General features: G+C 48.9%; 1 protein-coding gene across 1 annotated transcript in view; it reads left to right on the top strand.

Moving 5' to 3' along the window:
• Positions 1 to 26,229, top strand: part of EP400 (E1A binding protein p400) — a 129,931-nt gene extending 103,702 nt beyond the window's left edge. The window contains exons 44-53 of the mRNA XM_031650941.1: positions 268 to 313; positions 393 to 502; positions 8,330 to 8,543; positions 8,686 to 8,930; positions 10,790 to 11,008; positions 12,840 to 13,035; positions 13,422 to 13,546; positions 15,546 to 15,692; positions 22,362 to 22,439; positions 23,243 to 26,229. Coding sequence (XP_031506801.1) covers positions 268 to 313; positions 393 to 502; positions 8,330 to 8,543; positions 8,686 to 8,930; positions 10,790 to 11,008; positions 12,840 to 13,035; positions 13,422 to 13,546; positions 15,546 to 15,692; positions 22,362 to 22,439; positions 23,243 to 23,515 — 1,653 coding nt within the window. The 3' untranslated portion in view covers positions 23,516 to 26,229. The remainder of the gene's footprint in view (positions 1 to 267; positions 314 to 392; positions 503 to 8,329; positions 8,544 to 8,685; positions 8,931 to 10,789; positions 11,009 to 12,839; positions 13,036 to 13,421; positions 13,547 to 15,545; positions 15,693 to 22,361; positions 22,440 to 23,242) is intronic.
• The last annotated feature ends 817 nt before the right edge of the window (positions 26,230 to 27,046 follow it).

Genomic DNA, 27,046 nt, shown 5'->3' on the forward strand with positions numbered 1-27,046 from the left:
TGGGGTCAGCAGGGTGGGGATGGAGGGACCCTGGGGTAGAGGTGGAGGGTCAGTGGGGTGGGGCTAGAGGGACACTGGGATAGGGGTGGAGGGATAGCAGGTAGACAGATGGTGGGGGCACCGCCAGGTGGAATGAGTTGGGGAGGTTGGGACGGGTGGCAGTGTGAATGTCATGGAGTTTTGATTTGATTCTGAATGAAGTGGAAGCCTTTGGAGTGTTTATGCGGGGGAGAGCCTGACATGAAATTCAAATTTTTTTTTCAATAGGCAGGAACCATTAAAACATCAGTTACTGGGACAAGCATACCCACTGGTAAGACAAATACAGAGATGCTGAAATGTGGACCCCATTTCTCCTGGCACTGTTGCCTTATGCCCACCTGTCTCCGCAGGCACCGTGAGTGGAAATGTGATCGTGAACACCATTGCTGGGGTCCCGGCTGCCACCTTCCAGTCCATCAACAAGCGCCTGGCGTCACCAGTGGCTCCTGGAGCCTTGACTGTGAGTTGCCCTTCACCTGGGTCATGCACCTTGACTGCATTCCGCTGAAATTATTTACTTGTCTGTTAATTCTTATTATTATTTTTAAGTATTCCATTGGTGAAAAAACTGTCTAATTTGAATTTCATAAAATAGGTAGCTGATCAGTATGTTGATTTCAGAAACATTCACCTGTTTGGGGTATGGTTTCCATTCTCTATGAGGGATGAAAATGAGGTGGGATATGTGTGTGTAAAGTGTAGGGGTGTATGTGTGTGAGGGTGTGAGGGGGTGTTCTCGAGGTGTGTAAGGTGCAAAAGTGTGAAATGAAAGTGTGTAAGGTAAAGTGTAAGTAAGTGGGGAGTAAAGTGTGTAAGAAAGTGCTCAGGAAAGTCTCACAAAGTGTGTAAAGGTATAAAGTCTATGTAAAGGAGTAATAAAATTAATGTAAAAATGTAAAAAGAGTGTAATGTAAAAATTAAAGTGTAATAATATAAGAAATAAAGGAGTGAAAGAAGAGGTGTAAAGTCTCCTGAATTATATAAAGTCTCTAAAGAATTAAAGGGAGTGTAAGAGATGTAAAGTGTAAAGAGTGTAGGGAGTGTGTAGGGGTGTGTGTGAGGTGTATGGAGTGTATGTGAGGTGTAGGGGTGTGTGTGAGGTGTAGGGGTGTGTGAGCTGTACGGGTGTGTGAGCTGTACGGGTGTGTGAGGTGTAGGGGTGTGTGAGGTGTACAGGTGTATGTGTGTGAGGTGTAGGGGTGTGTGAGGTGTAGGGGGTGTGTGTGAGGTGTAGGGGTGTGTGTGAGGTGTAGGGGTGTATGTGTGGGGTAGGAGTGTGAAGTGTAGGGGTATATGTGTGGTGTAGGGGTGTGTGGAAGTGTAGGGGTATGTGTGAGGTGTAGGGGGTGTGTGTGTGGGGGTGTGGGAGGGTGTGTGTGATGTTGGTGTGTGTGTGAAGTGTCCCTTCCCTGTAGGATGATTTTTAGGTAGGAGGTAGGTGGGATGTGAGGGTCCGCTGCTGATTCTGTTGCCGCAGGTGCCCCCCATATGCTGGTCACTGTGCCCATGTGGGGAAGCTGAGAGATGACGGGCCTCTTGGGGGCGTGGTTTTGGGGGAGGGGACACGGCATCACACAAGGGCATGGCTGGGTGCGTGCCAGGAGCAGGCGGGCATGGGAGGAGTGGGCAGTTTCTACGGAACGTGGAGACCCCAGGTGTGGGAAGTGGTAGGTGCAGCCCACCCAGGTGGAGAGGAGGTGCCTAGGCAAAGGTGCAGAGCCATGTGGTGCCCTGGGACCACTGCTTCACTTGGGTTTTTCATCATCAGAACCAAACACAAGTGAGAATAAGGAGCTCAGATTTGTATCTCGATTTTCCAAATAGTTCACAGACCCAGGGGCAACACACCCTGAATGAGAAGAAACCATGCTTCAAAGTCAGTGCGTTGGCAAGTAGAATGCAGTCTCTCTTGGGTTTTGAAAAGCGTCTTTCCTGCCGGGCGCGGTGGCTCACGCCTGTAATCCCAGCACTTTGGGAGGCCGAGGCGGGCGGATCACAAGGTCAGGAGATCGAGACCACGGTGAAACCCCGTCTCTACTAAAAATACAAAAAATTAGCCGGGCGCGGTGGCGGGCGCCTGTAGTCCCAGCTACTCAGGAGGCTGAGGCAGGAGAATGGCGTGAACCTGGGAGGGGGAGCTTGCAGTGAGCCGAGATCGCGCCACTGCACTCCAGCCTGGGCGACAGAGCGAGACTCCGTCTCAAAAAAAAAAAAAAAAAAAGAAAAGCGTCTTTCCTGTAAAGATGTCGTTGCTATAGTAGCAGGTGATGGGGCATTGGCAGGATAGATGTGTGGATGATGGAATTGGATAGGGTCCAGAAATAGACCCCCTCCCCAACACACACACACACGCACGCGCGCACACACACGCGCGCACACACACAGATTTTCGGTTGACCTCAGTAAAAGTGCCAAGGAAATTCAGAGGTGAACAGACTGTCTTGTCAGCAAACGGTGCTGTAACAGTTGGGCAGCCATGTGCAGAACAGTGAGCCTTGGCCTGTAACTCACACTGAATATGAAAGTCACTGCAGGTGGATCACAGGCCTGCATGTAAAAGCAAAAACTATACTGTAAGCCAAAACGGTAACATTTCTAGGAGAAAATCTGTGCTACTTTGGTTTAGGCAAAGATTTCTTAGGATACCGGAAGCCTATGAATCATGAAGAAAAATTAATACATTAGGCTTCATCAAAATTAAGGACTTCTCGTCCTTGAAAAATAGTAAGAAAATGAAAAGCATAGACTGGAAGAAAATATAAAGATTCTTCAACTCAATAGTGAGAAAACAAGCAACTTTATAAAATGGGCAGAAGATGGAGCAGTCACTTCACCAAGAAGATAGAAGAATTAGATAAATACTTGGAAAGGCGTGCAACGTCATTAGTCATTAGGGAAATGCAGAGTTTTACAACCACAGTGATACAGCATGATGTGCCTAGGAGAGTGGCTTCAGAAACAGAAGGCTGGCAGTAATGGAAGCAGCCAGGACTCTCTCACAAGGCTGTGGGAATGCAGAATCCACAGTCACTTCTGAAAACAGTTTCACTTTTTCTTATAAAACCAAGCATACTCTTACCATGCAGCTTAGCAGTTCTGCTGCTAGGTATTTCCCCAAGAGAAGTGAAAACACCAGAACGAGAGCCCTCAACACCAATATTTATAGTGACTTTATTCGGGATTGCTGAAAAAGAAAACAGCCTAAATGCCCTGGTGGATGGGCTGATAAACCATGTACATTCATACAGCCCAGTCCTACCAAGGAATACAAAAGAATGAACCCCTGAGACATGCACCTCCGTGGAGGACTCTCAGATACATTTTGCAGCTAAATGAACAGTTTCAGAAGGCTTCATATGCTGTATGACTCCGTTTAAATAACATTATAAAAATGGTAAAACTAGAGAGACAGAAAAACAGATGAATGATTGCCACGTGCTGGAGATGCGGGAGGGGCTCGACTATGGAAAGGAATATGAGAACGTTGGGAGTGGTGGGGTCGTGGCAGTAGCCACATGATAATAATGTGTCTGTCAAAATTCATAGAACCACATATTGTACTCTCTGTAAACTACCCTTCAATAAATCCCTGTAAAACACTCTTAAGCAGTAGAATCTATAAAAACACACAGTTTTTCTAGTATGTGACTTCAAGATTATTTCACTTTTCTTTGTGCTTTGCAGTAAACAACCTCAGGCTCAGTCGCTGCAGTAGATAGTAGAAGTTGTTAGGCCTGCGGCGTTGGGAATATCCTGTATGACCAATACCACTGTTTCTGTGAGGGTACCAAGCCAGAATCACTGCATTTAGTGTTTTATTTTGAAAAAGACCTGTTCTTTGTGGTATTTTAAAATGTAAAGCATTTCATTCATGACATATTTTTGTGTGGCTCTTAATGGACAAGACATTCTTCCTGGCACTGTGGGCCCAAGACACAGTGTGCTTTCATGGGGGCCTTGTAGTGCTGTGGCTAGAACATGAGAGAGGTGCAGATAGCAGTGGTGGACATGTAGGTGATTGTACTCGGGGGACTCAGAGAAGGCTTTCAGGAGAAAGTGATGTTGGGCTTCAGGAGGACAGGAAGTGCATCATCCACAGAACTGGCCCTTCTGAAGGCAGGGCCAGTCGTGTGAGCAGGGGGTCTGAGGGGAAGGGAATGGTGTGCATAGAGAATGACGTGTTGTTCTGTTTGAATGGAACACAAAAGATATTAACAGAGAAACAGTGGTTCCCTGCCTTTAAAACCATTATTATTGAGTGGCTTCTGTGTGCTTGGCACTTTGTAATATTGAGGTTAGATTGTACTGGGCTTTGGATATTGGGCTATATGGTTTTTTGTTGTTGTTGTTGTTGTTGTTTTGTTTTTTATTTTGAGACGGAGTCTCGCTCTGTCACCCAGGCTGGAGTGTAGTGGCGCGATCTCGGAGTGGTGTGATCTCAGCTCACTGCAGCCTTCGCCTCCTGGGTTCAAGCAGTTCTCTGCCTCAGCCTCCCAAGTAGCTGGGATTACAGGTGTCTGCCACCACACCTGGCTAATTTTTGTATTTTTAGTAGAGACGGGGTTTCACCATCTTAGCCCAGCTGGTCTTGGACTCCTGACTTCGTGATCCACCCACCTCTCACCCTCCCAAAGTGCTGGGATTACAGGCACGAACCACCGTGCCCGGCCTAGATACGGATTTTATTCACCAGGCAGTGGGGAGCCCTTAACGGTCTTCGAGCAGAGAGATGTTCTAGGAGGATTAATGTGATACTACATATCTAGAATTGATTAGGGTAGAAGAGGCTAAGGAGAAAACAATTTCTTTTTTTCTTTCTTTTTTTTTTTTTTGAGACAGCATCTTGCTGTTGCTCCGGCTGGAGTGCAGGGGTGCAGTCACAGCTCGCTGCAGCCTCACACTCACAGACTTAAGCAATCCTCCCGCCTCAGCTTCCTTAGTAGTTGGGATGCGAAAACTGTTTAGTCCAGAAAAGGATGACTTCTGTTTCTGGTAACAAGATGAGTTAAGTTATTTTTATACCACCTCTTAATGAGAATAACTAAAGTTATTGGATAAACATTTTTAAAGCTTCAGGGAACTGACAAGAATAATTAGTTATCAGGCCCAAATCTAAGGGAGGGAAGAAACTCAGAGAGAGAAACAGGATTCATTGAAGTCATGTTTGCCTTGAAAATAAATTTCAGCCTGTGGGATGAGGGAACTCAAATTCAAGTCCAAGGCTGGGCCAAGGTGGAGAATCTAAAAAGGAAACTGCTGATACACCGAGGTAGGCTCCCAGGTGGCTAAACCCTTAGGGCGAGAGTGAACCAGAAGCAGAATCCATCTGCCCTTGGCCTTCAGGGGTCAAAAGAAGAGTTGCCCTTGGATTGAGCAGTGGAGCACGGTGGGGATGGCCCCTGAGAGGTTGAAGCCACAGGTCAGTTTGCAGTTCAAGTTGATATTACCTTAAGAGTGTCTCCGGCACTCCCTCACATCAAGTGAAGTAGACCTGCTTCACTGGGCGTGTTCCTGTGCAGCCGACCAGGAACAAATGCAGATTCTCTCTGGAGGATTATGCTTTCTTGACTTCTGAGAATCTCCACAAATAGTTTTCTAGTATAATGCAATATAATAGAATACAAAATAACTAAACAGAAAAGGCATTGTGAGTGAGAATCAGCGGAATGGCAGACACTGGATAGGCCTGCAAAGATGAGCGATATTGGGATTATCAGGTTTAGATTTTAAAGGTTAGGCTTTCAGACTGGGCGCAGTGACCCACGCCTATAATCCTAGCATGTTGGGAGGCCAAGGAGAGTGGATCACAAGGTCAGGAGACAGAGACCATTCTGGCTAACATGGTGAAACCCCATCTCTATTGAAAATACAAAAAAAAAAATTAGCCAGATGTGGTGGCATGCGTGTGTAGTCCTAGCTACTCGGGAGGCTGAAGCAGGAGAATCGCTTGAACCCACGAGGTGGAGGTTGCAGTGAGCCGAGATCACACCACTGCACTCCAGCCTGGGTGACAGAGCGAGACTCCGTTAAAAAAAAAAAAAAAAGAAGTTATGCTGTCTATTTTAAGGAAATAAAAGAGAAGATTGAGAATATCTGAATATCTGTAATCAGGAAACTATGTATAGAAAGAATATAGAGAACTTTTAGAAAAGTCTGATTACCCAAGTTGGGGGAAACAAACCAAACTTATGAGTGGGCTTTAAAATATCACACAATTGAGGAGAAAATGAGGGAAGTGGAGGCAAAATCAGAAGACATCCTACACGCGACATGGGATGACAAGATGACACATGGAGGACATGGTGACAGGGCCTGATAGGTGGTTACTGACTGTCAGACAGAAAATTGAGCAGAGTCAATATTTGAAGACGGAATAGTTTTTAAGAACTTACTAATGACACTGATGCATTTATGTAGAAAGTCTAATCCCAATCAAGGATGAGAAAAGGAACCAAGTCTGGTCTGCATAATGCCAGTGACCAAGAGGTCTTTCAGGCAGCCACAGGAAAAGACAGATTGCCTTCAGAGGTGGAGCAGCGCGCTTGCCAGTGGCAGTAGTGAGGCCGAGAGCCAGCAGGTGTCGTCGTCGTGCCAGGGAAAGGAAGTTGCTGCCAGCCTGGGGCTCTGCGGCTCTTGGAAATATCTTAAAGAACAAGGGAGGCCGGGTGTGGTGGCTCACACCTATAATCCCAGCACTTTGGGAGGCCGAGGTGGGCGGATCTCCTGAGGTCGGGAGTTCGAGACCAGCCTGACCAACATGGAGAAACCCCATCTCTACTAAAAATACAAAATTAGCCAAGCGTGGTGGCGCATGCCTGTAATGCCAGCTATTCAGGAGGCTGAGGCAGGAGAATTGCTTGAACCCTGGAGGCGGAGGTTGCAGTGAGCCAAGATTGCGCCATTGCAGTGCAGCCTGGGCAACAAGAGCAAAACTCTGTCTAAAAAAAGAGCAATGAAAAACGGCAAAATAAAGCAGTTTTCAACTTTGGAACTTCACTGAATGATATGCTTTAAGCAGAAGAAAGGTGTTCCCAGCGGGAGGTGGTAACAAGGTCGGCTCGTGGATGAACGCAAGAGCTCGCTGGGGTTAGAAAGAGGAAATAAATACACAGGATAGTAACATGCAAGCTGGGGAAGGGGCAGAGGGGCTGAAGTGTGCACAGGTCTCGTTACTGTTTAGGAAGAGCATGGAGTGTTTAGACTTTGGCAAGCATCCGTGGTAATTCCAGACGAGCCACCAGAAGAGCGAGAGCAGAGCGAGTTGCTCCCGCCATGGCAGGGGACGTTGGTGAGGAGTCATCTGAGAGGAGGCAAGAAAGGAGATGAAAAGAAACATGCAGCAGCTGGGTTGAATGGAAAACACGGAGTAACATGCTAGATTTCCATCCAGATGCATAAGCAATGAGACGTAAAAGGATCAAGACAGACTAAAAATACACGGCACATCGGAACCAAGGGAGCTGGCAGAGGTCAGCTGAAGAGACATTGCAGAGGTGGCATGGTTGCGTTTGCCTTCCACTTTATGGTGGGACAAGGAAGGGTGGTGGGGCAAGGTGAGATAGGGTGAGGGAGCCACTCTGGCTGCCACTTCTGCCTGCGGGCCAGAGTGGACTGCAGGGCACAGTGAGGATGCTCTGAATTTTAGGCAAGATGAAGGTAAGATGCCACAAAACCCCAAGCACATGGTGAGAGACTCAGGGCTGTAGTGTCAGCACAGATGGGGGAGGTGGTAGAGCCAGGACTGTGGGCTGCGTCGGGGCTGTAGTTTCAGCACAGATGGGGGCGGTGGTAGAGAGCCAGGACTGTGGGCTGCGTCCGGGCTGTAGTTTCAGCACAGATGGGGGCGGTGGTAGAGAGCCGGGGCTGTGGGCTGTGTCGGGGCTGTAGTTTCAGCACAGATGGGGGCGGTGGTAGAGAGCCAGGACTGTGGGCTGCGTGTCTGTGGGTAGCATGGGTGCCGCAAGGACAGTCGTTATGTTCCTGGGGACCAAGAGGTCTTTGTGCAGAGAGGGAGGGACAGGACAGCCTTTTCAGCATATGCATGGGAGTGTCGTCATCTCAACCGCGTTTCTGTGGGTGATGTGATCCGCTGTAAGAAAACATTGCTCAAGGCACTTGCTTTTGAATTGACATGTGAAATCAGCAGTTGTCAAAAGACTGAACTCTAGCGTGTGTTTCACTTGTTTCGCCTCTGAAGTTGGGTGCTCTTATCTGCCCTGCTCTGAGTGTGAACAGCTCTGAGTGCTGTGTGAAATATTTGATGAGGTCCTCTGTTTGCCTTTTCTAGACGCCGGGAGGCTCTGCTCCTGCCCAGGTGGTGCACACCCAGCCCCCACCACGGGCAGTCGGCTCCCCAGCCACGGCGACCCCTGACCTGGTGTCCATGGCAACGACTCAGGGTGTTCGAGCAGTCACTTCTGTGACAGCCTCGGCCGTGGTCACTACCAGCCTGACCCCAGTGCAGACCCCGGCGCGGTCTTTGGTGCCCCAGGTGTCCCAAGGTAAAGCCAGGCTGGGAGCTTTCTCTGACACGCGTCTGCTGTGGCGCGTGTGAGGGCTCAGCTGCTGCTTGCTCTCTGAGAATGAGGATCTGAAGGTGGGCGAGTATCCCTGTCCAGACCTAATGAGCAAACCTCTTCATAGCCACAGGAGTTCAGCTCCCTGGAAAAACCATCACACCTGCACATTTCCAGCTTCTCAGGCATCAGCAACAGCAGCAGCAGCAGCAGCAGCAGCAACAGCAACAGCAGCAACAGCAGCAGCAGCAGCAACAGCAGCAGCAGCAGCAGCAGCAGACGACGACGACGACTTCTCAGGTGCAAGTTCCGCAGATCCAAGGCCAGGCCCAGTCTCCAGCACAGATCAAAGCTGTGGGCAAGCTGACGCCGGTGAGCATTTCCCGGAGGACCATGGATGTGTGCGTCTTGTGGTCAGTCAGCCCAGCGTCTGTGAGGTGGTGCCTGCTTGCATGGTGCAGTCCAGAGTGTATTTTGCAAACGTCTAGCACTGCCTTTTTGTAGGACGCGTGCTTCGTTTTATTGATCTAAAACTTCCCATGTCATAACACTTTGATCATGCCTTAGAGAAGTATCTTACGCGTATTCAGAGCACTTTGAAGACATTAACACCCAGCATGCAAATGTGTCTTCTTGCTTAGGGGTCTTGTGCCTTGTGTTCAGCATCAGTCTCTAGGGAGGACTAGACAGCCCGCTTGGTGCGGTTCTGGACCAGAGAAAGTGCTGGTGAGAAGGCATTCCTCACAGTGTCGGGAGAGCAGGCAGTGGACCCTGGGTTGGTTTCGGTGTGGTTCGTGTGCAGTACTGTTTCTCAGAGGTGGTCATTGGGGTACTGATGTACCTGATTTTTGCTAACCTCTGTACCAGCTTTGCTGTTCTTTATGTAAATGTATTCATTTTAAAAGGAAATGTTGGGCTGGGCGCAGCGGCTCACGCCTGTGATCCGAGCACTTTGGGAGGCCGAGGTGGGCAGATCATTTAAGGTCAGGAGTTTGAGACCAGCCTGGTCAACATGGTGAATCCCTATCTCTACTAAAAATAAAAAAGCCAGACGTGGTGGCGGGTGCCTGTAATCCTAGCTGAGGCCCGAGAATCGCTTGAACCTGGAAGGCAGAGGTTGTAGTGAGCCGAGATTGTGCCACTGCACTCCAGCCTGGGCGACAGAACAAGACTCTGTCTCAAATGAAAAAAAAAAAGGAAATGTTATACCCCTACCATAAATGGAAAACCATTAATACTTGTCATAGAAAGTAACCAGAGAAATACATGGAATGAAGACAAGACAATATTTTGAAGTTTCAGCTCACTGTTGGGCCTGCCGGAGTGCTTGAGTCTGGGCCTCTCCATGGTCTAGAAGGGAGGAAGTGGGCTGCGGGAGACACAGACTCAGCTGAGGGCCTGTCCTGGGGTTGTCAGCAGGGCTGTTGGTGGAATTTAGACATCGAGCTTATCCTGTTCCTGTCACACCAGCCATTCCTCGAGGGCTCCGTGGTCATATGTGGCTGTGGCTACCACCCTGGGGAGTCCCCGTCTAGCCCACTTGTATCCTGCAGGAAGTGGCGCTGGAGAGGGCTAAATTAGAACGCTGTGCTCAGGAACTCCAGGCCCAGCAGAGGCAACTATCGGAGCCAGAGCTGAGCTTTGACCCCCCGGCCCACAGCCACACAGGTGACTTTACCTGCCGCTGTTCAACCACTGAGACACCAGTGCCTTCGGCGTCGAGGCTGCCACCCAGCCTTGGCTGCCAGGAGTCCTGTGTGCCGGGTGTTTGCCTGGCTCCTTCGTTCCTCACTCTGCCCTCTCCCAAATCCATTTCAAAGCCAGTTTCACTTCCAGCCTTTCAAAAGACACTTGATAGTCCTGATCAACTCATTATAGGTTTTCTTAAAAATGTTTTCTTAAAATGTTTTTTGAACTTATAAACTAATAAATAAGTTTGGTTGGCACTACCGATTTAAATCGACTTGTTGTGAGGGATAATAGAAATTTTGCTATGAACTTATCAGTCAGAATCCCTGTTTGTAGCTTTCACCTGACAAAATGCTTATTTTTAATAAATGAACACCTGAAAGATACTGGGCAGCCCATAGAAGGCAGTCTGGATGCTGCACAGTAGCAGGTGCCTGCTTTGGTATTTAGTGGGCAGTAGAGGGGTGGCTTAGGATCAAGATGTCTACTTAAGAATGGAGCACAGTTAATGTTGAAGAGAAGATACTTTGCTTGTATTTTAGGAACACCTCATCAAAATGCAGAAGCAGAAACTGCAGATGCCCCCGCAGCCCCCGCCGCCACAGGCCCAGTCTGCGCCCCCGCAGCCAACAGCCCAAGTGCAGGTGCAGGCCTCACAGCCCCCGCAGCAGCAGAGCCCCCAGCTCACCACGGTCACGGCCCCAAGGCCTGGAGCCCTGCTCACGGGCACCACCGTGGCCAACCTCCAGGTGGCCCGGCTCGTAAGTGTCAATTTCTGTTTATTTTCCAAAAGCAGTGTCTTTTTATGTTTTAACACAACTATTGTGCTTGCTCGGCTGCGTGTCACGTGTTACAGGAGTGAGTGTGAGATGGGATCTTTTCCCCAAGAACTTAGTGCCCCTTGGACAGAGGACGGGACTCACCACTTGTGGAGCATTAACACTGCATCAACTCCCAGAGGCCATCCAGGCATCAACAAGCTTCTCAGGGCCTGAACGGGGGTGGGTGGAGCGTGAGCAAGGTGAGGTGCAGCCTGCGTGGCGTCCTGTGCTGCTGAGGGAGCGTGTGGGGACCAAGGCCCGCGTGGCTGGAGCAGAGGGCACTGTGCATGTAAGCCGTAGGCATGGGTAGGTAGCCGTCTCTGAAGCTGCTCTCAGGTGACCGCTGGAGGCAGGAGAGCATTTGGAGATTTCAGAAGGGACTAGCATCAGGCACAAGTGCTGTCTGGGAAGACTGGCTCTCAGCAGGTGCCAGCGTCCTGGGGCAGGCAGGGTCCCTGCACCCTGAGCAGAGCTCAGCTAGGGGTGCTGGTGACAGCTGCCCTGATAGAGGCTCACCCTGAGCTAGACTTTGCCCTTTGTTCTCTTGTGTCTTTCACCTGGCCCAGCGCTCATGGACTGCCCCAGACAGGGATAAGGGTCTTACTATTAATTCCATTTTACAGGTTGAGAAACTGAGGCACATAGGCTAAATTCCCACCCAAATTCCACAACCAGTCAGCTGCAACTCAAGCTAGGATTTGGGGACCTGGGTGCTCAGGCTCAGCTGTGTGGGTGCTGGACCCCCACTTTGGGTCTTCCCTGGGAGGGGCTAGCCCTCCACAACAGAGTGAGTAGAAGTGGATGAAAAACTACAAAAGGGTGCTCAGTTTCAATCATGTTCACAAAAATGCAAATTCACTGAGAAGAATGGTAACACCTAGTGGTGGCCAGGGCACAGGGGTCTTGTTGGACAGGAATCAGTGGCCTCTTTTTGGAGAGGATTTTGGTAATTAAGCTATAAAAATGTGCTTGCTTATTTAACTAAACACTCCTCTTATGTCCTAGAGAAATAACAGAACATTTACAAAGTGATGAATATACAAGCTTGTTTGCTTCATGAATGTTAGAGGAAATTAAATGTCCATTACTAAGAATTTCATTAATTATGTATCATCCAAACAATGGAATATTAAGCAACTTTGAAAGTGGTTTTTTGTAAAGGGAAGAGAAACAGATTTCAAAATATTTATAATTCATGTCACTTTTGCACACTTTCACGGTGAGCCACATGGATAGGAACAGTGGCTGAAGGCTAAATACCAGTTTTAACATTCAGATGTGAGTAGTTCGAGGAGTGTGGGTAATTTTTACTTTGTATTTTCTTACGTAATCTTAGTCTTTATACATACAACAATAGAGCTATTTCCACTTACCATTTTTAAAATAGTAGTTTAAGAGAAAATGTGTGGGACGGGAGGCTGTGGCAGTCATTTTGAAGTGAGGGACAGGCTTCTGTGGGAAATGGGTCAGGATGTGGTTACTGGTGCGGTTCAGGAGAGGGAAGTGAAGGTGATGTCCCACGAGATCACTGACATCTGGACGCAGCAGCACGTGTGATGAGCCTGCAGGTCTTGCGGGAGCTTCAGAAGCACAGGCTGACCTGTGACTCTGAGGCGTGCAGATCACTCGGTTTTCCTTTTATGTCGGGCTACTTTCAACTTTGTTGATCTTTGTAAATTTTCTCATGGCATGACCTCTTGTGGGGAAGTATTTGGAGAGACATACCATGTCCTGAATTTCTCTGGACTCTCCCATTATTTCTACTGTTTAGACCCGGGTTCCTACTTCTCAGCTGCAGGCGCAAGGGCAGATGCAGACCCAGGCACCCCAGCCAGCCCAGGTGGCCTTGGCGAAGCCTCCAGTGGTGTCTGTCCCGGCAGCTGTGGTCTCCTCGCCGGGAGTCACCACCTTGCCCATGAACGTCGCGGGGATCAGCGTGGCGATCGGTCAGCCACAGAAGGCAGCAGGTGCCGGCCCCAGCACACCCTCCCCTCCTGGGCTTGAGCCCGGTTTCATAGGCCTCTCTGGTGGCAGTGGTCGCCAGCAACCTGTGTTCTTTCCTCGCACCCACACACTTGAGCCGTCACATGTTCTGGCACAAACGTGCCTTGGCGTTTTCCAGGCACAAGGCTTGGTCCTCAGTTGAACTGTTAACATTTTGAAATTTCCATCTTAATTTAAGTGTAATTTGTGAACCCAGAAACATTTTAATGTAGTTACGGGATGGCTTACTTGTCTCCATAGAGTTTCATAGTTTATTATTTTCTGTAGAGGTGAGTCCGTTGGAACAGCTTGGCGTGAGCCTTGAGCTCTTTCCCCAATGTGCTGACTAAGCGGCTTTTGCTGCCTGCAGGACAGACCGTGGTGGCCCAGCCTGTGCACGTGCAGCAGCTGCTGAAGCTGAAACAGCAGGCCGTCCAGCAGCAGAAGGCCATCCAGCCGCAGGCTGCCCAGGGCCCGGCAGCTGTCCAGCAGAAGGTACTGGGGCTGGGGGATTCTCACCTCTGGGTCTATGCCAAGGCAAAGCTGGCTGCTGGAGGAGAGGGTCCTGAGCAGACAAGGCCCCTTGTGGCAGCCCAGGCTTTTCAGAGGGTGGCTTCAAGGGCTGGAGGTGCTAGTGTGGTCGTCCCTGTTGGTTTTTCCTTCCTTTTAAAGGTGAACGCTGTGTGTGATGTGACAAGTGAGGCTGAGGTCTTGGCAGGGGGGTGGAGGGGGCATAGTCTGTGAGGATGGCTGGGTGCCAGGTAAGAAGGCTGCATGGCATTGGGACAGACACAGGGGATGCAATTACATGATGGGGGCCAGTGGGCTCAGGGAAGCAGACGCACGCAGCTCACACCACAGGACCCGCCTGGACTCCTAGTGGAGGACAGGGACGGCACACGGTCTGGACCCCAGAGAGAATGCGGCCTCTGTGCATGTTCGTGGTGAAAGGGGAGAATACACACCAGGGACTGACGTGGATGGGGGTGCAGCAGGGCACCGGGCTCCGAGGGTGTCTACAGGCTCAGCCAGCTCCCTGAGACGACACCTGTGCCTCTCAGCAGCCAGTGCTATGTTGAAGGACGTGAGGGACATACAGTGGTGAGACAGCTCTGCCTCCAGGGACATCTGCTCATGGTGGCTCATCAGTGACACCCAGCCCAAGTCCCGGGCTTTGGATGGCTGGTGTGGGCCCTCAGACCCCATGTTCTGTTGGCACTGCTCTCTGGCTAGAGTTAGAAGGCGGGCTCTGATGAGAAGCCACGTGGCTGTGCGGGGAGCTACCCTGTTCCCTGAGCGCTGCGCTGGCCCCCTGCAGGCACCTGGTGCTCATCTTCAAGATGGAGGATGTTGTTTTGAGGAAACTGAGGCTCAGAGAAAAGGACTTGCCCAGATCACAGGGCCAGTAAAAGGCGGCTGGCTGACTCCAGCGGGCCCAGGGTGCTTTGTGTCACACCAGCTGGACACTGGCTGTGCTGTGAGCCACTGCCACCTCCTGCAGAAGACCAGTGCTCAGGAACCCTGTGGTGAAGCCCTGCTGGTTGCCAGCGATGGCGTGCTCTGTGGGGAGCTGGAAGCAGAGCTGTCTTTGGAACCCAGAGCGGGAGGGAGTGAACACTGAGGGAACACAAGCCGGGAGGCACAGGGTGTCTGGGTAATGCCATCAGCTCCGCAGTGGCTGGGTTCCGAAGACCAGCCTGCATCCCCACTCGGCACGACCGCTGCAGGGAAGTGCATGTCCTTTGGGTCAGGATGGTCATCTGCGTTTATTTACCTCTAGAAGAAGGAGATGGTACTGAGACTTACCTCCCAGGCCTGGTCAGCAGCCGCTGGGTGCATCATGGTGGTCCATGGGCAGATGTGGCCACGCTGATGCACAGGTGGGCGTGGTCCCTCAGGCTTGAGCTGTGCTTGAGGGAGCAGTGGAAGGCTGCAGCTGAAGTGCCAGGCTGTGTTCCTACGATTGGACAGAAACGCCCTTAGATGTTAGAAACCCCTACTTACCCATAGCATGGCTGATACATCAGATACGTAAACTTCAGACGTGCACAATATGATATGCAAAAATTGTGCATACCAGTTTGTTACCCCTTGTACTAAATATTTTCTCTGTGTCTGCCAAATTCTTAAATTGGATTTGAGAGATTGTGATCGGTTTCAGTCACCTAAGTAGCAGCCCTGCGCAGGTGTGCCAAGGGTGTCAGGGTGCCCCACCAGCCCAGCTATGCAGGGAGCAGCATCCCGGGTGGGGTAGGGTGCAGGCAACTGCCGGGCCTCCTGGAGGAGAAGCTGGTGGCCAGGCCGCGTGGGCAGAGGTTTGCCAGGAGGCAGCGTCAGGCGCAGAGGGCAGGGGATGTGGGTACGCACAGGGTTGGTCTGGGAGGTAGGCTGGAAAGGGGCTGGGTTCTGCCGTAGGGCCCAGAGCAGTCAGGAGTCCCGGGAGTCTTGAGCGCAGCGTGGTCTCTGCGGCCCTAATTTCGCAGTCTCTCCCCAGATCACTGCACAGCAGATCACCACCCCTGGCGCGCAGCAGAAGGTCGCCTACGCCGCACAGCCGGCCCTTAAGACCCAGTTTCTTACCACACCCATCTCCCAGGCCCAGAAACTGGCCGGGGCCCAGCAAGTGCAGACCCAGATCCAGGTGAGTGGGGAACAGGGTGAGGGCCCAAGTGTCAGGAGTGGGTGCCTGGCCTTTGGCTTGTATGTCTCGTGGGCTTTGCCAGCTCCCAGCTCTCGGTGGCTCCACTAGGTGGTGTACTGGAGGAAGTGTTGTCTCCTGGCCTCAGGTTTCAGCCGCGCTGGCTCCTGGGAAGGCTCCTCTCTGCAGGTGCCTGTTCCGGCTGTCGCCAGCTTTGCCTTCATGTTCTGGATGTCGATCTCCAGCTCTGGGGGGTACAGCTGCCATCTCCCAGTTCCAGGCTCCTCTTCTCCCTTCCTAGTGTCTTTTTAAAAAATATATTTTATTTTATTTTTCGATATTTCTTGTTCATCAAGTTCTACCTGGTGTCTTTGGGAGAATGGAGTTCCTGATTTCATGTGTGCAGTGTGCCCTCCCGTCTTCCTCTCTGCCTAGAGCTTTTATGTCCTGCTTCCTCCCAGAGCTTATGGAGTTACCTCCCTGCATCCTCCTCTAAGAGCGAGGGAGTTTTACCTTCTCAGCTGGTCTTCCACCCTCCTGGAATTGGTTTTTGGGTTTGAGATAGAAACAGGAATTCAATTTGATGTGCCCTATGAACACCCTATTTTCAGCCCCATTTATTAAAAAGCCCACTCTGTCATCCATCAATCCACAGTGCCGCCTCCACCCGAGATCCTGTGGGGACATTCAGGGCTTTGTGTCTCAGAGGTCGTGCTGGTCCTACTGCACTCTCGCTCTGAGTGGCCGTGACACTTGGTGTCTGGAGGGCGAGTCCCCCTACCACACCCTTCCTTGGGTGTAAGGTGCCTATTCTTGGCTCTTTACCCTTCCGTGTTAATTTTAGTTAGCTTAATTCATGCACTACAATCAAAACTGCTGAAAGTTTTTGTTAGAATTGCATTGATTCTGTAGCTCTGTTTAGGGGAGAGTTAACATCTTTACAGTCTTGGCTTCAGATTCACCAATATGATACATTTTTTGTAAGTCTTTTTTAATGCCTTTTAGTGAAGTTTTCTAATTTTTTTTATGAAAGTCTTATAGATTATGTTAGTTTTATTCTTAATCAGTATTTTTTGATGCTTTTGTAAATGGTATGCTTTTAATTTCTGTTTTCTGTCTCTGGCTGTTGTACATTTTTGTACATTGGTTTTTTATTCTGGCTTCCTTGGTAGATTCTGGTTATTTGAATAATTTATCTTAGGATTTGGTTTTGTTGCATTTCCTTCGTATACAGTTGTATCACGTGTAAATCGTGACGATCTACTTCTCCCATCTTAAACCCTTGCTTGCTCCCGCCTGACTGTGCTCCCGCCTTATTGTGCTCCCACCTTACTGTGCTGGCTGGGACCTGCAGCACAGTGGTGAATGTCAGAGTCCATATGTCACTGTGAAGTAAGGTGTTTGCTGTGTTTTTTGTCAGAGTAAGAAAATTCTGTTCTTTCCTACTTTGCTGGAAGTTTCTGTTCCTCTTTGTTAATGGTGCTTTTTGTCTTGTTTAAAGCCCGTGTGTATGAACTCCCTCCCTTACACATCTCCTCTAGCCTCAAGGCTTTAAGTCCTGTCTCGGTGCGAATGACGCCCAGATTCATGTCTGCAGCCACTTACTGTCCTGAGTTCCAGATTATTCATCCTACCTGCCTTTGACAGATCCATGGAGATGTCTGATACCTCAGCCCTCAGGTGTGTACGCCTGACCTGCTCCTACCAGAGGCTTCTGGCTCAGGAAGGACAGCTGTCTCTGCAGACCTTTGGCTACTTGAGAAACCCCTACAGTCACCCATACAGGTCCAGCCCATTGGCAGGCAGTTGTGTGTGCTTGACTTCCAGAAGAGACCTGGACCAGCCACTTCCTGTTTCTGCCGTCAGCCCCTCCTCCGCACCCCTTCCCTGGTTGTTGCCATCTCTCCTGCTTCCTTTTTGCCATCCGTCCCCCAGGATACTCTGTGGTTGTGGGTTTGTGTGTGGCTGGGTGGAGGGTATGGGGGTGTGGATGTCTCCTGGCCTGTGCACCCCTCTGCACTTGCTCCTCTGCACCTGTGTCCCTACCAGCCTTGCTCACACCCCCTTCCTGTTCACCTTTTCTGCTCTCTGTTTCTGTATTGTCACCTTCAACAAATACTGTAATTACTTGGATCAGATGATTTTGTCTCCTCCAATAAAGCCAGCCCCATGAGTACAGGCGTGCGCGAGGGCTGTTAGTACAGTGGACAGATGGACTGTTGTAGCGGGTTATAGTCGTTGAATCCTGTGATGTTCAATCATCGCTGTGTTCTGGGGTGACTCACGGGATCCTGTGGTGGTTGTCGTTGTGCATGGATGAGTTCAGTTGCTGCTGTCATGTGTGCTGCCTCACGGCATCGGGCGGCACGGCCTCGTTCGAGCGCTCTGCCTGCCTTGTCAGGTCTGTTTCTGAGACGGGCTCCTGCTTGTGTTGCCCAGGCTGGCCTCGAACTCCTGACCTCAAGCAGTTCTCCCTCCTCAGCCTCCGGAGTGCCTGGGACCGCAGGTGTGTGCCACGATGCCAGGCTTTTGCCAGGGTTTTTACTTCCTTTCCTTTCTTTTATTTTGCTATTCATTTTCTAACTTGTTAAGATGGAATACCACCTGAGCTTATTTCACAAATTTTATTATTTGGTTTTCCTTCAGTCTTAAATAGTTTTGAATTTCCATTTTGATTTCTTCTTTATTCCCTGGGTTCTTTAAAGAAGTGTTTCTTAATTTCCAGGTGAGGTTTTCCAGTTCTTTTTATTATTGACTTAAAAATAAATCTTCATTGTATCATCAGAGAATGAGGTCTGAATGAGTTCAGTCTTTGGAATTTGTGGAAACTTGCCATCTGCTAAATACAGTCAGTTCTAAAAAATGGTCTGTGTCCTTCCCAAGCAGTCTTCAGGGTGGCTCCAGTTGTGAGATGGTTTTGTTGTGACGGGGTCAGGTTTACTGTTTGTGCCATTTCGGTCTCCTGTGTCCTGCCAGTCACTTGTGTTACTCGGTATTGAGAAGCGTGTCCCGTTCTGAGTATGCATTTATCTGTTTCTCCTTACCTTTCTCTCTGGTTTGGCTTTATATCTTAGATGGTTTTTCATTAGCCACATTTAAGTTTAAAGTTTTAAATTGTGTTATTTTGAAATGACTCTTACTATTTTCAGGAATAGCTCTGGTCTTGCGGCCTGTCTGCCTTGTGTGAGTAAAAAGCACCACCCCCCTGTTGGAGGTTTCTGGTCTGTATTTTTCCCTCCTTGTTGTCAGCCATTCTCCGTGTGCCCCGCGTCACTCCTCTGAGCAGCTCGCAGGCAGGTCCGGCACCGCGGTGAGGTCAGACTTTCCGTCTGTGACTCTTACCTGAAACATGGGCCCACTCGTCTGTATATAAGGGTGGGTATAAGGGTGGGTGTGTTTGAATTTCTGGCTTCTCTTTTGTTTGGACCCTGTTTGTCTTGCTTATTCTGTTTTTTCTTTCCTCCCTTCCTTGCCTTCTTTTGAGCCACCTTTTAAAATTTTTTTTATTTTTTATTTTGTCAATTTTTGCCCCTCTGCCAATGAAAAATTTTGTATTTTCTTTCTGTTCTTTAAGTGGTTACCTTAAAATCTCCATGTGCACACTTCTGTATCAGAGTATGAAGTTAACGGTTGCCTCCAACCTGTTCTTCAGCGATGATCTTATCACACAGTAGCTCAGTTTGTTCATTTCAAATGCTGCTGTTAGCGTGCGTTTTAATTCTGTCCTTTTTCTTTTTTTTTTTTTTTTTTTTTTTGACGCAGCGTCTCTCTCCGTCGCCCAGGCTGGAGTACAGTGGTGCGATCTTGGCTCACTGCAACTTCCGCCTCCTGTGTTCAAGCGATTATCCTGCCTCAGCCTCCTGAATAGCTGAGATTACAGGCACGTGCCACCAGGCCTGGCTAATTTTTATATTTTTAGTAGAGATGGGTTTCACCATGTTGGCCAGGCTAGTCTCGAACTCCTGACCTCGTGATCCACCTGCCTCAGCCTCCCGAAGTGTTGGGATTACAGGTGTGAGCCACCATGCGTGGCCATAATTCTGTCCTTTTTCATCTTGGACTTTTTATGTGGAATTGCTTTCCTTCCACTTGACCCATCCTTTGGAATTTCCTTAAGTGCTTGAAAATGCCTGTGTGTCATTCTTGTTCCTGGGAGACAGTTTTGCTTAGTACAGAATTCCCAATTGGCATTGTCTTTTTTTGTTTGTTTTTGTTTTTTTTTTTTCGAGACAGAGTCTCACTCTCCTATGCTGGAGTGCAGTGGCACGATCTCGGCTCACTGAAACCTCCGCCTTCCATGTTCAAGAGATTCTCCTGCCTCAGCCTTCCAAGTAGCTGGGACTACAGGCGTGCACCACCATGCCCAGCTAATTTTTGTATTTTTAGTAGAGGTGGGGTTTCACCATGTTGGCCAGACTGGTCTCGAACTCCTGACCACGGGTAATCCACCTGCCTTGGCCTCCCAAAGTGCTGGGATTACAGGCATGAGCCACCGTGCCCGGCCAGCATTGTTTTCTGAGTGCATTCACTGTATCATTTCCTCACTATGGCTGCTTTTGTTGTTGAAGAGGAGCCGGTGTCTGTCCAGCCTTTCACTCTTCAGGGTCACCTCTCTTTTCCCCACCCTCTGCCTGTTATCGAGACATTGGCTTTGTCTGTGTTGTTTTGCATTTTCATTCCGATGCTCCAGCTTCTCGAATCTGGGGCAGTCTCTCTCATCTCTTTAGGAAGTGAGCAGCCACTGTTTGTTTAGATGTTGCCCCTGTCCTGTTTTCTCTGACCTCCGGGTCTCTCAGCAGCTTTTATATTTTCTGTGTCTGTCTCATTGTACCATATGCTGAGTCATGTCTTTCGCTCTTTCTCTTCAGTCACTCATTTTCCCCTTGGTTAGGTCAAATCTCTCAGGCTTGTCTGTTGAATTTTTATCTTGATGATTTATTATTTTATTTTCAGAAGTTCCCAAATACGCCTGATCTTTGTTTGTAGTCTCTTGTTTGCAGGCTTCACAGAGTGAGCCCAGTGGTTTTCTGAATCTGGTGATTACCCTGTCTGAAATGTGCTGCATCTGTAGGGACTCCTTGTGGCCTGGGGCAGAGGTGGATTTTTGCTTCTGCAGGTACCTTTGGGTGGCATCAGGAACGCCGCTCAGTGTGTGGCTCGGGCTTGCGCTCGGCTCTCAGGTGTCACCCACCTGGCCTCTGAATCTGTGTCTGCTCCTCTCTGCTCCCTGGCACTGAGGCTTAGGGCAGGTGCTTTTCTTACAGATGCCACTGGAGGAAGGGGGTGCCTTCTTTGCAGCTTTTGGGTACCTTTGTGGGGACAGTGTCTCCCTCCAGGATGGCAGCTGGCAGTAGCATGGGGCTCTTCTGCGAGCTTCCCACCGAGAGCTGGCCTATACCTGGTGTCTGTTCAGCTGTGTCCTATGCGACCCTGAAGACCATAGTGTGCATCTCCATGTGGCCGGTGATCCCAGCAGAGGTTGTGCAGCTTTTCTGCTCTGTGGCTCGTGGTGCCCGCCTGTGCTTAGGTTTGGAGACTGGCAGTTCCTGACTCTTTGCAGGTTTCTTGGTACATTTCAGATTTCTTCCTAGTGCTTTACTTAAGACGTCTCAGGATTTTCAGTGCTGTGCCAAGTAAGTCCTGGGCCATTGTCTTGAGATGGGCCCTGGAGCACCGGCCGCATCTTTGTTTCTCATCAGTTCCACAGGGGGCGCTCAGGGCACTTCTTATCTTAGTGAATCTTATTTATAATTGTTTCTTTTAAGTGACAGTAAACTAGTAAATGCCTTCTGATTGATTTTAATTTTAGTAAGGACTAACATTTATTTGGATCTTTGTTGATGTATGAGTAAATCATATGATTTCACATTTTTCCCAGAATTATCTTGGGAAATATTATTTTCATCCGTATTCTATAAGAAATAGGACCCACCAAGAGGCCAGGGTCCATGAGGGCCTTGTGCAGGGAGGGCCCTTGAAATCAGGGCCCCCAGCAGCTGTCCACGCTGGAGCCTGTCTGTGCTCTGGGTGCATGCCCTGACGGTGCTGATAGGACACACAGATGGCCCAGAGCCACTTACTACATCAAGACAGCGGGAGACGCATGCAATAGCAAATGCACAGAAAGTGGGCACTGGGTGGAAAGCACTGCTTTATAAATAGTCATATTCAATCATGACTAAGAAAAATGTAGAAAAATGAAAAATTACCAGCCTCAAAACCTTGGTACATCTCTGGGTTCCCCATTTCAGCTGGCTGCCGGAGCTGCACTGTACAGCTCATTATTGGAACGCTGTCCAGAGCTCTTGGGACTCACATGCAGAGCTCTTGGGACTCACAAGACGCTCAAATACTTGCCATCCTCAGTCTGATTCTTTCATATAAACTTGGAGTAGTTTTTGTGAAAAGAAAAAATGTGTCTGAAATATGAGACCAAAAATAAGCTTAAATGATGAGTGATGGCAAACTGGGGAGGCAGTCAGTTGACTCACGATGCAGTGGAGCGACTTTCTGTCTCACTGCTGCAGGTGGGCACAGTATGAGAATTGCTCTTTTGTGTCACCTGGTCGTTGTGTTTTTTGCATTAACTGAGAAGGACCGAAAGGGAGGAAAAATCTTTTTGTGCACATGCTCCTTTGAATTCTATGTTTGGCTTTTTTTGTTTTGTCAAAGGTTGCAAAACTTCCTCAAGTTGTTCAGCAGCAAACACCCGTGGCCAGCATCCAGCAAGTTGCCTCTGCTTCCCAGCAGGTAGGACGTGTAGACAAGGTGGAAACCTCACATTTCCCAGGTCAGAGAATGGGTTGTTTTCATCTGAGGTCATGATGAGGGAATCACTTTTGATTTTTGTGATACACACAAAAACATTAACTTCAGGGGAAAAACTAGATATGCTTAATAATGAGAAGAAGAGTGAACAAGCATTTTGGGGTGTTGTGTCAGCCGCACTGAGGGAGCCTCTCCTTGGGCTCACTCCCAGGACCCTTCGTTCACTGATTACTGCGAGTGTGTCCTGCAAGTCGCAGACACTGCCCTGTGGTTTTAGGGAGGCACAGGCCTCAGGCAAGCAGGCTCTGCTCGGGGGCCCGCCCGTGAGCAGAGACGCTGTGGGCACAGGGGCCCTGCCTCCCACAGAAGCCCTTCCGGCGCTTTCATTGTTGTCGCTGATGCTCCACAATATGACTTTAGCACAGTGCTTCAAATGTAAAGCAGTGCTTTAAACTTTTTAAATTTTGTTCAAAGTCACACTGGCATATAGATTTCGACAATCCAGGTTGTATTAAAAGCTTTACTACAACAAAATCAGTCCCTGACCCAACTCTCACCTTTTCCCCAGAGGCATCTGGTGTTAGTCTAAAAGCAACCGTCTTTTAATTTTCCACTTGTGTTTAGTTAGAAACCAGAGGTCATATTGTGTGACTGGTCATTCTCCATGTCATAAAAGCATAGTCAGTGAAGCTTCTCGAGCCCTCCCCATCCCAAAGAAGGTGCCCTGTCCTGTCCCTGGACTGAGTTTCCTGGGCAATGTGTGTTTTCTGACTCTCTCGGCTCAGGCTTCTCCACAGACTGTGGCGCTCACGCAGGCGACAGCAGCCGGGCAACAGGTGCAGATGATCCCTGCAGTGACTGCAACTGCCCAGGTGGTTCAGCAGAAACTCATTCAGCAGCAAGTGGTGACCACGGCATCGGCCCCGCTCCAGACCCCAGGCACTCCCAACCCAGCCCAGGTGCCCACCAGTTCTGACAGCCCAAGCCAGCAGCCCAAGTTACAGATGAGGGTCCCTGCTGTCAGGCTAAAGACACCCACTAAGCCTCCGTGCCAGTAGTCAGGGCAACAGGGCTGCCTCTCATCTAAAGCAAAGCTACCTTCCTCACAGAAAACGCTTTATTTGTGAACCTCGGGACAATGTCATGCAAGATATTCAGCACTGGGAAAGATATAATTGAAACAAAGTAGTGTAATCATTTTATTAAAATGCATCCCGCACTGCAGGACAAATGGTCCTTATGGAGCACCCCCTTCTCTGTACTATGTGACTCATGGAAAAAGTGACAACGCGGTTTCCTCTAAATCATTTCGCCTTTCAGACCCCACCCGCACCGGTCCCCCAGAGCCTAGTCCTGTGTTCTGAAGGCCATTTCGAATTTCTTTGTGAGCGTGTAGTGCTTTGCGTGCCACAGAAGCCGTCTAGTGTGTGAGGAGCATACAGTGGACTTTCTAAAGATAAGACGTGCCATGTGCCAGAGTTTAGTTCTTTATACCTTACTGAAAAATGCCTCATGGTCTTCGTAGAGGAGAAGGCCTGTCTAAAGTAAATCATCCGAGATTGGTTTTCCATTCCAAAGAAAGCCAATATGGTTCTTTCCTTCCCTCCTAAAATGTGACTTAACTTTTAAGAGAAATGTCCTAACACCCACCTAAACACGCAAGGCACGTTCCTGGCTTGTGTTCAACGGAAATCATCAGTCATTGCACTGTTATTCCAGAGCAGCCAACAGTGGCTTCCCCCAGGCCCACCCCGCAATGGGATTGGCTTTCGTTTAATGGAAACTTCTGGGACTGATGCCTAACTCAGTGCACTCAAGATGCATCTCCAGCTTTTGGAGGAAGCTGGTGTTTGATGTAGTGTGTTAAACAGCTCCTGAGAACCTTTGGGACGCTCCGCCATGGCTGGCGTGAGGCCCAGAGGACCACGCAGAGGCAACGTTAGTACAGATGTCATGGCTGAGGGGACAATGGGCCCGGACTCAGGGAGCCAGGGCGAATGTGACAGACACCCCTTGCTGCCACAGCCAGCCCCTTGACAAAGGCGGGCTCGTGATTCTGGAAGTATTGGCTATAGCGGTGGGCCCAGTCAGCTCTTTCTTGTGGACTTGTGACAGCAGATTTTCTCTCAGATAAGCTTGTATGGTTCTGCTGTTGTGGAAGAAAGGAAGCCCAGTATTTGCTACTGTTTTTCCCTTTTTTACTATGACGAGAAAATAAATGCAATTTTAGTGGAATTGATTGACTGACAATGTCTCCTTCCTTTGAAGTTTTCACCAAAACAAAAAGGTCCATATCCAATAATATCCTTTGTACTCTGGCTTGATTTTGGCCTATTTTACATTATTTGGTCCAGGAAATTAGGTTATATTAGGATTTTTTGTATACTAAAAATCAGTTACGGCACAATAAAGATTTTCCATTTTTACATTGTATTTCATCTGCTTCCTCTCCATTCTCTCACTTTAAGTGACATTGAGGAAGGTATTCTGTCCCATATATTTCGGTGGACAGCGATACGGCAGGATTCAGTGAAATCAACTGGGGAGCTCACTTTTGAGCTCTTGATAAGAAATTTGGAGAAAAGTAAAAATCAAGCTTTGATAAAACAGAAGAAATTGATCTTTTAGTTAGGTGAACATATCAAAGCAGAGGACTGGAATCTGTTTCTTCTAACCAAACCCGTTCTCCCTGACTCGGCATGTGCCGTGAGAGCGCAGCTTGCCGGAGGGAGGGCCGCTCTGTGGGCCTCGGATCTGGCTCCCGGTGGAAATTTTTACTCCTCCTCATCCAGAAATGTGCAGAACTGAAGTATTTAGGAATTCTGCCTTTGTCATCTGTTTTAATTTGCGTGCCTTGTTCGGTTTTTTTGTCTTTCCCAAATCTTGCTGTTCTCTTTATAGGTGAAGATAAAATATTGCACTTACTTTAGAATATCCTAGCCATAACTTAAGTAAAAGCGCTCTATTAATCTGAAACACTACAAGATAATTTAGCAACATCTCTCAAAAGCTTTTTTGGAGAGAGGAACGGGATTCTGAATATTTGCAATGTGGAGTTCCAGCCCCGATCTCACGTCAGTGAGGGTCTCCTGTCGAGATCTCAAGTGTGTTTCCTTTGGCTGTTCTCTAATACAAAATATGGACATATTTTTACTCGTAGCACTCAATTTAGTAACTTCTAGATGCTACCGTTGACCTGAGTTAATTTCACTTTGTCTTGTAAGTAAAAATTCTCCTTTCAGTATATTATTTTCTTGGCCTTCCATTTTAAAGGTTAAAGTTTCTAACCTAAGAATTAAGTACGCGTTCAGGAAGCTGTTGTCTAGGCCTCTTGTGAATCTGGGTTCATTCCAATACGGCAAGTAAGAGTTGGAAACTTTGAGAACACGGACTATAATGGCAGCAGCCCAAACACTGTCAGACTCTAATTGGCCACCCTGGGAAACAGTTGCCCTGTTATTCTTTAAAGAAAGACGTTTATTCTAATGAAAGCCAGACTGTTTTTAAAGCATCTGGCAGGAAGCAGAAGGTTGGATCCAAGCCCTTGTTCAGATTTGGTGCCTGATAAGACGGGGGTTTCTCTTTTTGTGACCTTTATTATTATTTTGTTAACTGTTGTAACCAGTTAGCTGTTGTGTTTTAAAATAGAAAGGAACCAGACTGAAATTGTAAATACTTTGTAAACATAAGCATTTGTACTTGAATAGTAGGATTTTAAAGGGCATTGATAGCCTACCAAACAAAAGGCAAAATAAAGTGACCTTTTTCTATATGTTATCATTTCGTCTTTCATAGAAAACTGGTATTTCAGTAAAAATGAGATGCTAATTGGGTTTTTCATTTGTGTGAGGAAAAAACAAAACCAAACAAGTAATGTTGGAGCCAGAGGTGTTCCCCTCACCCACTCTTCCGTGGCCATAGAAGGACCTGGAAGGAACAGAAACCACATTCACTGAGTCCACCAGGCAGCTACTTCCCAAAGCCACATGTGGAGGAAAGAGCCGGTGCCGCCCTGCCCCACGTGGCCTGCCAGCCACACAGCACCCGTCGTCACTGTCCTGGGGGCCATGGTGGCCCCGTGTGGCCTGCCAGCCGCACAGCACCCATCGTCACTGTCCTGGGGGCCATGGTGGCCCCGTGTGGCCTCGCAGTGCCTGTCGTCACTGTCCTGGGGGCAATGGTGGCCCCGTGTGGCCTGCCACTTGCACAATACCTGTCATCACTGTTTTGGGGGCCATCGTGGCCCCGTGTGGCCTGCCACCCGCACAGCACCCGTTGTCACTGTCCTGGGGGCCATGCTGGCACCAGTGTCCTTCCACACCCAGTCCATGTGCCCGAGTAAGGGCAGGGACACCTGCTCACAGGTGCTCACCACCGAAAACGCCTGTGAGCAGGTGGCCTGGGAATTGTTGCTTCTCTTTTTTCTTCTGCATTTGGACTTTTCTTCGTTTCGTTTTAAATCTGATTACAAAAATCAATGCATACTTTTTTTTTTTTTTGAGACGGAGTCTCGCTCTGTCGCCCAGGCTGGAGTGCAGTGGCCGGATCTCAGCTCACTGCAAGCTCCGCCTCCCGGGTTTATGCCATTC

Source organism: Papio anubis, chromosome 9, assembly GCF_008728515.1.
Source record: "Papio anubis isolate 15944 chromosome 9, Panubis1.0, whole genome shotgun sequence".
NCBI classification, from domain to species: Eukaryota; Metazoa; Chordata; class Mammalia; order Primates; family Cercopithecidae; genus Papio; species Papio anubis.